Raw genomic sequence first — 12426 nt, 5'->3', positions numbered from 1 at the left:
GATTTTTTTGTGTGGGTTTTTTTCTCTATTTAAAAATAATTTCCAGTTGTTTTGGGTGTGTTGTTTTTCTCTCTCTCCTCTCTCTGTTTACTTTTATACTTTAGCCTAGGTAAATTTTCCTAATTATACCCACTTTTACTTATGTAACATTTTCAAGCAGGACTTGTAACACAGTATATTCACAGTGTGGTATTAGTACTTTTACTTGACTAAAAGATCTGAATACTTCTTCCACCATTGGTCATGTTATAAGTGATCAGTGATGGAGGCAGAGACAGTTGTTATGGTTTCTTGTTGAAGAATCTGGCTTCTTTTGTAATTAATTCGGAGAATTTAAGAGAAATCTGAAAATTTCTTTCAATTTTCTGCAGTTACCATGCCGAGAGACTGCTCCGACCACCTGCTCAGGGGGCAGAGAAGAAGCAGGGTGTACCTGGTGACCCCTGACCTCCGCAGCAGGAGCTTCCCGGTCCTCTGTGACATGGAGCTGAATGGAGGAGGGTGGACGCTCCTGCAGCGCCGACAGGACGGCAGCGTGAGCTTCAACCGCACCTGGGCTGAGTACCGAGCAGGCTTCGGGGAGCTGGACGGAGGAGAGTTTTGGCTGGGCAACAATATGATCCACCTGCTGACCCGGGACAGGGACATGGTGCTGCGGGTGGAGCTGGAGGACTTTGACGGGGTGATGGAGTATGCAGAGTATGAGCACTTCAGGGTGGCGAGTGAGCGGATGCGCTACAGACTGTCGGTGGGCGGATACTCGGGGACTGCAGGTGATGCTCTCCGCTTCAGCAAAAGTTACGATCACAACAACAGGGCGTTCACCACGCCGGACAGGGACCACGACCGCTATCCATCCGGAACTGCGGGGCCTACTACAGCTCCGGCTGGTGGTTTGACGCCTGCATGGCTGCAAACCTCAACGGGAGATACTATGAAGGGAGGTACAAGGGAGTCCGAGATGGGATTTTTCTGGGGCACGTGGCACAACATCTCGTCACTAACGGGAGACATAGTCTTGTATTAATGGTCAGACGATGATCCTTTTACCAAAGGGGGACTGGTCACAATTTTCCCGCAAAGTTTACAACAGGGCTCAACGCCAGGACAGGGACACGACCGCTAACCGACAGTTTTTTTTTTTTTTTTTGTTTTTTTTTTTTTTTTTTTTTTTTTTTTTTTTTTTTTTTTTTTTTTTTTTTTTTTTTTTTTTTTTTTTTTTTTTTTTTTTTTTTTTTTTTTTTTTTTTTTTTTTTTTTTTTTTTTTTTTTTTTTTTTTTTTTTTTTTTTTTTTTTTTTTTTTTTTTTTTTTTTTTTTTTTTTTTTTTTTTTATTTTTATTTTTTTTTTTTTTTTATTTTTTTTTTTTTTTTTTTTTTTTTTCTTCTTTTTTTTTGTTTTTTTGCTTCGCACATAAAGCATAAGCTGTGATGTTCTGAAAATTTAATAAGTTTTTTTTTAAAAATGTCATGGGGAAAAGAAAATCTAACTTCAAAATCTGACAAGTTGGTCTTAAAAATAATCTTGGAACTATGGATGAATGGAAAACTCTGCACGTCTTGTTATTGGCTTTACTTATATGATTAGAAATTAGTGAAATTTATATAGATAATTATATAATTGACAAAGTAAACAAAAACAAAACGTCATCTCTAAGTATTTTTCTATAATAAATATTGAAATAAATAATAATGGCAGAAAATCCAATATTGTGACTCCCTCCATACTAAAAAAAAAAACAGTTTGACCAGTTTAATTTGATTTAGCAGCTTAAGTTTGGTTTCACATAATTGTTAATGGTTTAGCTGGTCCTACCAGCTTGTGATGGTCACTCTAGCTGGTTTATCCATTGAAGTTCCTGTAAAATTGAAATCAAATCAATATCCTTGAGTATGGAGAAGTGACAGTCATGAGTGGAAAATATGAAAAGAAAAAGGCATAAATCAATTAATTTGTCTGTCATGTGTTATGCATGAAGATACATGTGCACAGCTTGACAGGGTGGCCACACCAGCATGTCGGACCATCAAAGACCAGCAAGAACTGGGTCAGGACCATCTAAGACCATCTTCAACCAGCCAAAACCAACTAAACCAGCTACCAGCATAAACTGAGTTTGTGCAATTAAAAAAATTAAAAGTACTGTTAGTTTGTGTTAGCAACCTCAGTAAACCAAGTTAATCTGACAGAGTGGACAGAGTGGTTTTGCCAATGATAAAGTTAGGAGATCTTTGAGTTCTGTTTTGTTAACATGTTGAAGAAAATGCCAATATGATATATGATTGACTAGTTGCAACAAGTTCACAAAATCAAGTAAATAGGAGTAAATTTTAAATAAATAGATTAAGTAAGTAGATAGATTAAATATACATACATTAGGCATTTTTCTTTAGAAAAGTAAAATTAACTTGTCAGATTTAACAGTTTATACCCTTCACACAGTTATTGTACTATGAACACAATGCTGCCACCTTGTGGTGTTTGATTTTGCAATACTGTTTTGTTAAGGCCTGCAGGTGAATGTGACAGTAACTGAGGATGTACATAGTTACAGAGGTTATAGTCCAAATGACATATCTTTTTTATAGCCTTTTAATATTAATAAGTCTATTTTGAGTGTGGGATTTGTACAATGTCAAGAGAGAGAACTCTTGTGAAGAGTTATTTTTCAGTGAATCTGACGGGTATATAGCAACAGAGAATATTTTTTCTCTATTATAACAGTACTGGAAAGACGGTTGACTGAAGCAGGATGGGATGTTTTATAATTGAAATGCTTTAGTTAAGATACATAAAATTGATGAAAATATCAATAAAACAGCCTATATAAGTATGGAATTGCATTTGTTTCTCTTTGTTTCTGTTGAAAATATCAGCAAATTGAAAAAAAAAAACAAAATAAGAAACATCAATTAAAAGTAGAGTTAAATCATCCTTTTCAACAGAAAAGCAACCACAGATTCAGTGTTCTTCGGGACATGCAGCGACGGCAACATATTTTACTATTTTATGATATTTTAATTATTTACTTTTGATTTTGTTATACTATTTTATGATATTCTTTGAATTATATTACTTTTGAGTTATGTTACTATATATCTATCTATCTATATATATACATATATATATATATATATAATTTCTTGTAAATTTCTTTGTACTATTTTCTCAGGTTTTCAAATATATAGAAAGACTCAAGTTCCCTATGGCCTTTGCGGCGATAATGACGACGTGCACACATGGGACTACTGATTGGACAAAACCTGAGTTTACGCAAGACTGTCCATCCGGCTTGTCAAGTTAATTAAAGTGACGTAGACTACAACCGGAAATAGAATATTTTGCCTTCAACATAAAAGTATAATATTTGAGGAATCGTATGGCCTGCTGGTATTGGTACTCTGTAGCCCATAATTTCCTTTAAAATAATGAAAAGCGAGAGCGCTCCTTTTGGTTTACAATGCGTAATGTGCAAGGAGTTATCAACTTACTGTGCTGCAGACACACACATCAGCACAGCTTTGATTTACTTTTTTGTCTCCAACTCCCTAATATAAAAATTGAGGCAGCCTATGTTTGTAAATGTAGCAAAATGTTGACACTACCATCATACCTAATGAAAGTCTGCTGGATCAAACATCATTTTGTTCACTCAGTAAATACATCAGCAGTAAGTGGGACAATGAACCTCTATTTTAAGACTGAGTTGCACCTATAAATGCAAATTCAGTTAGCTTGTCATAACGGGTGGCACCATGGGAATCAGATTTCCCCATGCCAACCCCTGACCCTCCTTAGACACGCTCCTAACTAAATCACCACAACTGTGGGATCATTTTTAGTCAAATTTTTCCTTATTTGCAGGTGACGCTTTTATTCTGAAGAGCTCCAGCGGAAGTTTCCGCCTCGTGCTTTTATCAGACCGCAGCGGGGACAGCGGTCCATGTTGACTGAATGGCAGCGTGTTCAGCTCGGTAGTTTGAGTTGTTTATTAGCTGTAACAGCAGCAGTGTGAGGTGTGCATGAGTTTACCGGGACGTGACGGAGATGTTGAGGCGGGGATGTGTCGGTTTTCTCCGCTGCTGGTCCCTCACAGTCGGTCCCAGGACACTCACGACCCCTCGTTGCCCTTTGCACACTTCACGGTTCTTCTTCTCCATCTCCGCCGCCGCCAAGTGTCCGACACATGAGGAGGTGAAGCAGCCTCTGAAGCAGTGGACTCTGCCGGTGAGCCCCTTCAGCACCGTGCGGGCTCAGCTGGGCTGCAGCATCTCCGTCCGGCCGCTGGACCCGCACGCCTTCCCGGAGGCTGACCGGGTCTTCATCGCTGTTCACGGGACAGACTCCCAGCAGGAGGTCGGTCTGGATCACCTGCAGGTCCAGTATGATGACCAGAGCAAAGAGCTGCTCATCTCAGCTGAGAGGGTCGACAGCAGTGTGTCGATTGATCTGACTGTTCCTATCAAGAGCAGTGAGTATCTCCTGAGGATGATGATGACGATGATGAAGATGATGCAATTAGATGAATAAAAACATATTGCAGTGGTGGACAGAGGCTGAAGAAGTATTCAGATCTTTATTTAAAGAGAGCAGGGTCAATTCTTACAAAAACATTACCAAATACATAGAAATTATTTGTAAATATACAAATGCAGTATGCAGGTAATTAATGCACTTAATAATAATATATTACTTGATTATAAGAATTGATGCATGAAGCCTTTGAGACCACTGCAAAGCGACACAAAGAAAAAACGCCCCAAAAACAATTAGAAAAAAAAAAAAATAAAAAACCTGAAAAGTGCAAGAAAAAGCCTGAAAATTAGGTTTAAAAATAAAATAATATAAAATAAATTTAAAATGGAAGTTAAAAAACAAACAAACAAACAAAAAACAAGGAAATTATCTAGCAAAAAAGTACTTAACAATTCTTGTTATTTTAACATGACATATAACATAATAATAATTTAACAAAATTTTAAATATGTAATTATGATCATCATAAATGCAGTTTTTTTCTATTTCCCCCTTAGACATTTCCCCCCATTATTTTAAAATTATTTTATATATCTACTAATTTCTTGCATTTATTTGGAACATTTCTTACCAAGTTCATCGTTGCCTTTTCCCCCACCATGTTTTTGGAAGAATTTGCTCAGGTACAAAGGTTAAATAGTTGTGAAAGGTGTCTGAAAGCAGCACAAGAAAAATGGATGTCACTCCAAGTTTCAAAGGGTTAAGGTTTAACCCTAACCCTATTTATAATTTTGGGTAGTTTAATGTACAGCAAAGCATCATATTTTCTAAGATCATCACATGTTCGTAGCGTGGCTGTCCTGTGAGAAGCACATTTCTGCAGAAAGTCAACATCTCATGGTGTGTGAATAACATCCCTGTTTTCATCTGTGTGACGCTGCATTTCCAGCTGATCCAAGAGTTTTGATTTTAAAGAGTTTTATTTGGTTTAAGAAAAAGGAGAATTTTCATGCTTCAGTTTATCACAAACATTCAGCATATCTGGAGATAAATGGTTTTCACAGGACAGTAAGGGGATGAAAAACTGTAATCTGAGAACTAACTAAAGCTTTCAGACAAATGTATTAGTATGTAAAGTATGTAACAGAAGTATATAGATGCATTTATCTGAAATACTCCAGTACAAGTGCCTCAAATTTGCTAACTACAGTACTAAGTTATATAACACCAGTATCATTGCCCATCATTGATCCTTATGATGTTTTAAAATGACAGCATTTTTTTTCAGCAGTGGGCATGATACTGTCTGTTGTCCTCTGGTGTCTCCTGTCAGATCTCTTCATTACGGCTCAGGGAAAAGGCAACGTGCAAGTGAAGAAAATGGAGTGTGACGTCTGCAAGGTGCGGACAGAAAAGGGCAACTGTCTGCTGCACTCTGTCAAAGTAGGTGCTGACATGATTACACAAATAACAAACTTTTGCAGAAAACACACTTAAAAACAAACTGAGTTCCACTGATATGTTTGCATGTTGTATCTTATTTGCTTATTTCACCGTTAAAAAATAATATCATATATTAAGATCAGATGAGATGAGACTTTTTCAATCCCAAACTGGGGAAATTCACGTTACAGCAGCTCAAAGAAGCACTGAAAAATGCATAGAGAAAAAGTGTTTGGAGAGCCAAAAAGGATTAAATAATACATAAATACAAATGAGATAAAACAAAAAATCAAAATCATATGAGTCTATATACACCTTTTACTTATTTAGATACTCTGTGGTCATGACTGATAGTTGTACATGATAACTGAAATACTCACATGATGTGCAGTATATTTAAAGTAAAATATAATATAATAATTGTTGATATAAATGATAATAATAATAATAATAATAATAATAATAATAATAATAATAATAATTTTTATATTGCAGATTTGTGGCAGATTTTGCTTCATCTCTTCTTTATCACCTCATAAAAGTACTAAGTTACCCCCCCCTTTTAATTGCCAAAATTAAATTTATTGAGTTTTTGGGTGTTATTTATTTATTTTGTTAAACCGTTTATTTCTTGGGGAGAGTTTTTGTGAAGACAATAATTTAGAGATTTTGGCTTGTTTTCTCTCTTTTTAAATAATTTAGCTTTTTTGTGTGTTTTCTTTTTTACAGCTTTTGTTTAGTTTATTTTAGATTTTTCTGCATTATTATTTTTTAATACTTCAAGTACTTTCCCCCTGAATTTACCTTTACTTCTATAAAAAAAAACTTATTTATGTTATTTTTACAATGTGGTATTAGTGCTTTTACTTACGTGAAGAACCTGAATACTTCATCAGAGGCTTCATCTGTGGTTTTTGAACTTCTGTTGTTATTGTTGTGTCTCAGGGTCATCAGGTTGAGGTCCAGTCCCTGGGAGGACATGTTACAGGTGTGGGCACCATCCATGGGAACGTGGACATCAGCACGTGTGGAGACAGTGTAAGGACAGGACACTCAGCAGCCAGTAGAGGGCAGCAGCAGCCTGAATACACACTAAAAGTGTTTACATTATTGAGGTTCACCTCTGATTTGAGTAGAAAACTGAAAAAAGTGAACTCATACATCACCTGGCTTCAGTCCTGTGCAGTGATGAGTTGTTTGTTTTTCCAGGGAGTCGATGTGAAGAAGCTTCAGGGCACCACGATGAATGTTTCAACAGAGCACGGCCCTCTGAAGGTCAAAGCCATCTACGCTCAGTCCAGCTGCGTCTCGTCCCGCTCTGGGAGAGTAGAACTGGGGCATGTACACGGTGAGCAGACAGCAGCATCTTCTTCTCACCTAAATTCACTACAATTTTGTCCAATACAACTTTCTTTTTCATCAATTTGGGGTTCAAGATGTTGTTCAAGAACACCGAAACATATGGACAGAAAGAGCCACTGACCCTATAGTTAATAAGTGACACTCATCTGAGGCCCTGTGTTTACTCTTAAATATACATTTCTTTAAAAAGATTAATCTGCCACCTCTATGGAGTATTTCACTCTGCCAGCAGGTATAATTTAACCATTTAAAACCTGAGCAAATTGGCTTGATTTCTGTCACAAACACACGGAAAGAGCAAAATGCAGTACTATACAAAAATGGCCCCAAAATAAGCCACAAATCTGTAAAAAGTTACAAAATTGCTTTAAAAATGTATTGATTTTTGTTTTCTTTTTCTGTAACATAATTTTAAGTATATAGGTATGAGAATTATACTGTATATATGTGTCGTTTTCTAGACATTTTCCGCTAGTTTTTAGTAATAACTAATTATTTCAGGTCATAAAATTTCAGGTGATTTTCTTTTTACCTTTTACTAATTTCTTTAAATTTGCTGGATGTTTTTTTGTTAAGTTGCCCATTTCCTTTTCTTTCCCATGTTTTCAAAATAGATCAAACTAGTTTTCTCAGCTTTCAGAGGTTTAAATGTGTCTGAACGCAGCACAAGAAAACTGATGTCGACCCAGGTGTTAAAGGGTTAAAGGTCCAGTGTGTGGCTGAAACTAAAAATGTGAGCGGCCCTATTTGGAGCCGGTGTTTGATTTGTTCATGCTGGGCTACTTTAGGAACAACATGGCATTACTTCAGTCAGTTGTTCTGATTTGTTGACTTACATAACATTTTAGCTTTGAGGTTGTACAAATTTTAGAGTTATGAAATACCAAAAAATACCACAGTACGCTCTGGGGAAATATTTCTACTGCAGAGGAAACTATCACAACGTCTTTGCGCTCTGCTTATGAAAATGAGCATTTCTCAAAAATGAAATAATGTACAGAGTTTAAATAACTTATGCATTCTTTTTAAACATTTTTTATTTTCATTTTTTATTATTTAAATTTTTGCCCATTTTTATTGAAAACTTCTTTTTCTTATCATTATTAACAAAACAGGTTTGGAGGCATGTTTTCTTTTTTTTCACCTCATTTAAGATTTTTAGCAATTTTTTCATCAGTTTTTTGGGGTGATTTTTATAGTAAACTTTAAAATTTTGGGCAATTTTTATTTTGTTTTTTGTCTTCAAATGTCAGTCTGTCCTTGAACACATCATATAAAATGCTGAAATCATGTTTAGAGTTTTGAATTTTACATGTTTTATTTTGGGTCCTTGAAAAGTCATGGAAATGTTTTGAAATTTTGATCTTGACAATGTGTGGGAACCCTGATTCCATTTCTGCCAACAGACGCATTAAATTCCCACACACCGGACCTTTAAAAACACACCTTCTCTGCCCATGAGCCATTGCGGCACACAGCTGCATTACGTTATCTTAGTTAACGTAAAGCAGGGCTTTGGTAGGTCATGGATTCTGGGCTCTGATCCAAATGGAGTCTATTTAAATGCAATGTGTTTGCAATTTATCCCAAAATCTGTACTTATTATTTGTTTTGGAGTTTCTGTAAGACGGGTTAGTTTCAAACATACTAATCCTCAGAGGTAGAGATTAAATCACAAAGACAATCAGCACTCTATGAATGATGTGAATAGAGGGAAGTGCATCATCCACGTAGAATTTTAATGTCTTCCCGATACAGACGAGCCTCCCGTCATAGAAAACATGGAAACAATTATCTTTTCAGCTTCAATGACGCAGGTTTATGATGCGTACAGTATGTGATGGAGGTGTTTCTTTGCCAAATTTTCTACTTACAGTCATAAATGTTGTTAATTACCTACTAGTGACTGAAAGTCATCTGACAGCTTGTTATATTTGTCTCAAATGACCATTTTCATTGATTAAAAGGTGACGCCACCGTGAAGAACGTGTCCGGAGATATCGTTATTGGTGAGCAGACTGACTCTTTGATTGCACAGTGAACTACGTATGTTCTCTATCACAGACTGTTAAACACCTGAGGCTTACGTTGCTTTTGCAGATGGTTCGAATAGTCTCCTGAAGGTTTCCTCTCACAGCGGAGCCATTGATGTCTATGTGGGAGACGGTGGCAGTGCAGAGCTCCGCAGTCAGGAAGGTAAATGCACTTTGTAAAGGGAATATCTTTTTTTTTTTGACATTTTTTCTTTATTTGGTTTCACTTTCTAGCAGCACTCACATAGTCATCTTAAGTAAATTTTACAAAGTGAATCATTTTTTTTTTTTTTTTGAATAAAGAAACACAAACAAGAAAGAAAATGGGGAGTTTTGCATTTGAGATGAATAAAAATAAAATTATAGCATTGCATTCACATATTTAAACAAAGGAAGGGCGTTTCGGGGAAAAATTCTAATCTATAATATAATAATAAAATAAAAATAAAATAAATAAATAAAAATATAGTATTGGGTTATGAAAATAGAAAAGACATACCAATACATAAAATATATAAAACAGTGCAATACACACCCTTAGACCTACATATACAAGACACAAAACATAGCCCAGTTAGAGGATAATTAAAAAATCAAAACAAACAAACAAACAAAAAATAAAATAAAATTTAAGAGAGTGCATTTTTCATTTAAGGTGCAGAGGGTCTTCCAACATACAGTAGGTATGGATGCCAGATTTTTCCAAAACCTCTCAATTGCTCCCTCAATAGTTTGTCCCAAGTTGTTCAGTTTGGAGGTGTATCATTATGTCCTCCATCCATTATGTCCTCCATGTCCTCCATCCAGCGCTTGTGTGAGGTCTTTTTCCAACCGAGCAGAATGAGTCACCACCCATGAAGTGTGGAGAAGACCACCACTGAAGCCTTCTTGGCTGAAAGTTTGCAGTTCGGTGGGACCTGCATTCATTTTATTTGGGTTAAAGTCAAGGTCATTAGAGCACCAATCCAGAATCTTAATCTCTTCAGACAAACCAATCAAGAGGAATATTCTACGTATGAGCTGCAGTTTTCCTTTTTCCTGAGTCATATTGTTTTAATGTGTTTATCCCTCATTCTTCTGTTGTACGTAGGAGCCGTGTGTGTTCGTGTCCCCTCCTCGTTGAAAGCTGGGGTGGAGCTCCGTGGAGTGTCGGTGGATATCAGCCCAGAGGTTGCTCTGCATGGAGTAGAAAACAACATCACTGAGGGCCAAACCACAGTTACTGGTAAGCCATGATTTTTTATGATGTCGCGCTCATGGTACCCTCAATTAACCTCCTCCTACAAGTAAATAAACACAGAATGTTCTGTTTCTCTTCCATACGCCTGTATTTCTCTCATTTCCCTGCTCTGTTTCTCTCTCAGGCTGTATGAACGTAGAGTCCCCAGTGGAGCAGTGGGTTCGAGCTCAGGCAGACAGAAACTCTGTCAGACTGAAGACACAAAGCTGGTTTGAGTCCCTGAAGTTGGGGAGCTGAGCTGTGAGCTGCACCTACACTTACAGAACTAGGAGCCAGATTCATAAAACTCTGTGTAGACTCACGACTAAAACTGTGTGAACCGTAGACTATACGAAAGATGGACAACATGACACTTCTCTCAAAGTGTAACTTTTCAGTCTTTTCTTCGCCCCCTGGTGTCTGACTGCAGTATAGGTCATAAAGCCTGCCCCCTCCATGTTAGTGAATGGTAATAGGCCAAACTAAAAACTCAAAGTACACGCCAAATAATTTTTTCCCAAAGATATTTTCTGTCACTGAAAGTATTTCAGTAATGCCAAAATATATATAGATTAAAAATTCTAGATTATATTTCAGAACGCAGTGTAAGCTGCAAAAAATAAAACAATTAGTATAAGCTGGCAAACAACCTTAAAACGTTGTTTTCCGCCTCTCAACTTATATTTAATCGTCTTCTTGTCATATTAACTGCAGCTGTCTCTGCTAAAACTGTGTGTACGCCTGCTCTGAGGAATGCATGAGGTGCACACATTCGCACCAAATTCCTCCTCATTATAAATACCAGTTTGTGTGTGTTAAAAAGCGTACACATTGTGCTACACATCGTTTATGCATCTGGCCCCAGATATTTACTGTCGCTGCTTCACCTTACTGAACTCAGTGCTCAGGATGTACTTTCCTTTTAACAAGGACATTATTTATCATCTGTAGTATTACTATATCTTTAGTGAGAAATGTTCTGTATGTGTAAAATAGTCACTGTACATGCACTGCGTTTTGCACACCATTGTAGGTTTGTGCTGAACTAGTTTTGAATGTTAATGAGAAACGGTTTGCTCGCTTATATTTTTTTGTATGTTTACTTGTGATGTGAAAAATATTGCCAATGTTTAAATGTCATGTTTGGTATGTAAATACTATAAAAATATTGTGGGTCTCGAATGGTGGCGAAAACATGGCAAGTGATTATTTCTTTAAGAGGCCAGTTCAGTCACTTCACCTCAAATTAAAAAATCGGACAAATCTGATTTTTACCTCGAATTAAAGGTAGCCAATGCAGGATTGTTGGTTACTGTTTATAATCACGAAAACCAGTGAAAGTAAAAGTAAAAGCCATCTCTAGATTCACTCTTGTTTGGCATTTGTTTGTTGTTGATGTTTTTCATTTGAAAGATGATTATTTTAAAGGCTGTTTATTAAGTGAATGGCTGAATTTATGCTTATTTAAAGAAGGCAAAATGACTTAAAAACAGCTTTTTTATGATGGAGATTCGGGCTGCCAGTGTTAATGCGTTAACCGTGATGTCATTAAGGTTTGTTATCTCACGTTAATCACCAGCTGACATTACTGTCTTTAAGAGGATCAGTTTTAAAGCTACACTGATGATACCGGTACCACATGATGTCATGCAAGCATCTCAGTAAGTGGGTGAAATAATGCTCCAAATTTGGGCTAAATTTTGGCAATGGAAAAATTTTGCAGCGGTCCCTTGAATTCTGACCTAAACATATCTGAATGGAAATGGGTTCTGTGAGTCTTCCTTTTACAGACTTGTCCACTTTATTTTAGTCCCATACAGTTTTTAGCTGTCATTTGATTCCTAATCAAGACGATCTGAGAATAAATAACTACAAAGCCAAAATACACCACAAA

The 12426-nt window shown here is 36.6% G+C and overlaps 2 protein-coding genes across 2 annotated transcripts; both read left to right on the top strand.

The window, feature by feature from the left end:
• The first annotated feature begins 376 nt into the window (after positions 1 to 376).
• Positions 377 to 1027, top strand: LOC121950174 (fibroleukin-like). Its single transcript, XM_042496095.1, is given in 3 exon segments — positions 377 to 857; positions 860 to 969; positions 971 to 1027. Coding segments are annotated over 3 exon segments (648 nt in total).
• Positions 1028 to 3937: 2910 nt separating this feature from the next.
• fam185a (family with sequence similarity 185 member A) lies at positions 3938 to 10965 on the top strand. The gene is made up of 8 exons (XM_042495920.1): positions 3938 to 4470; positions 5809 to 5918; positions 6864 to 6956; positions 7128 to 7266; positions 9248 to 9289; positions 9381 to 9476; positions 10404 to 10538; positions 10678 to 10965. Exons 1-8 carry the CDS (start codon positions 4047 to 4049, stop codon positions 10788 to 10790), a joined length of 1152 nt encoding a protein of 383 aa, XP_042351854.1. The 5' UTR covers positions 3938 to 4046; the 3' UTR covers positions 10791 to 10965.
• The last annotated feature ends 1461 nt before the right edge of the window (positions 10966 to 12426 follow it).

This window comes from Plectropomus leopardus, chromosome 11 (genome assembly GCF_008729295.1).
Source record: "Plectropomus leopardus isolate mb chromosome 11, YSFRI_Pleo_2.0, whole genome shotgun sequence".
NCBI lineage: Eukaryota > Metazoa > Chordata > Actinopteri > Perciformes > Serranidae > Plectropomus > Plectropomus leopardus.
Note: the sequence above shows the minus strand (reverse complement) of the source record. Positions and strands in the feature narration are given on the sequence as shown.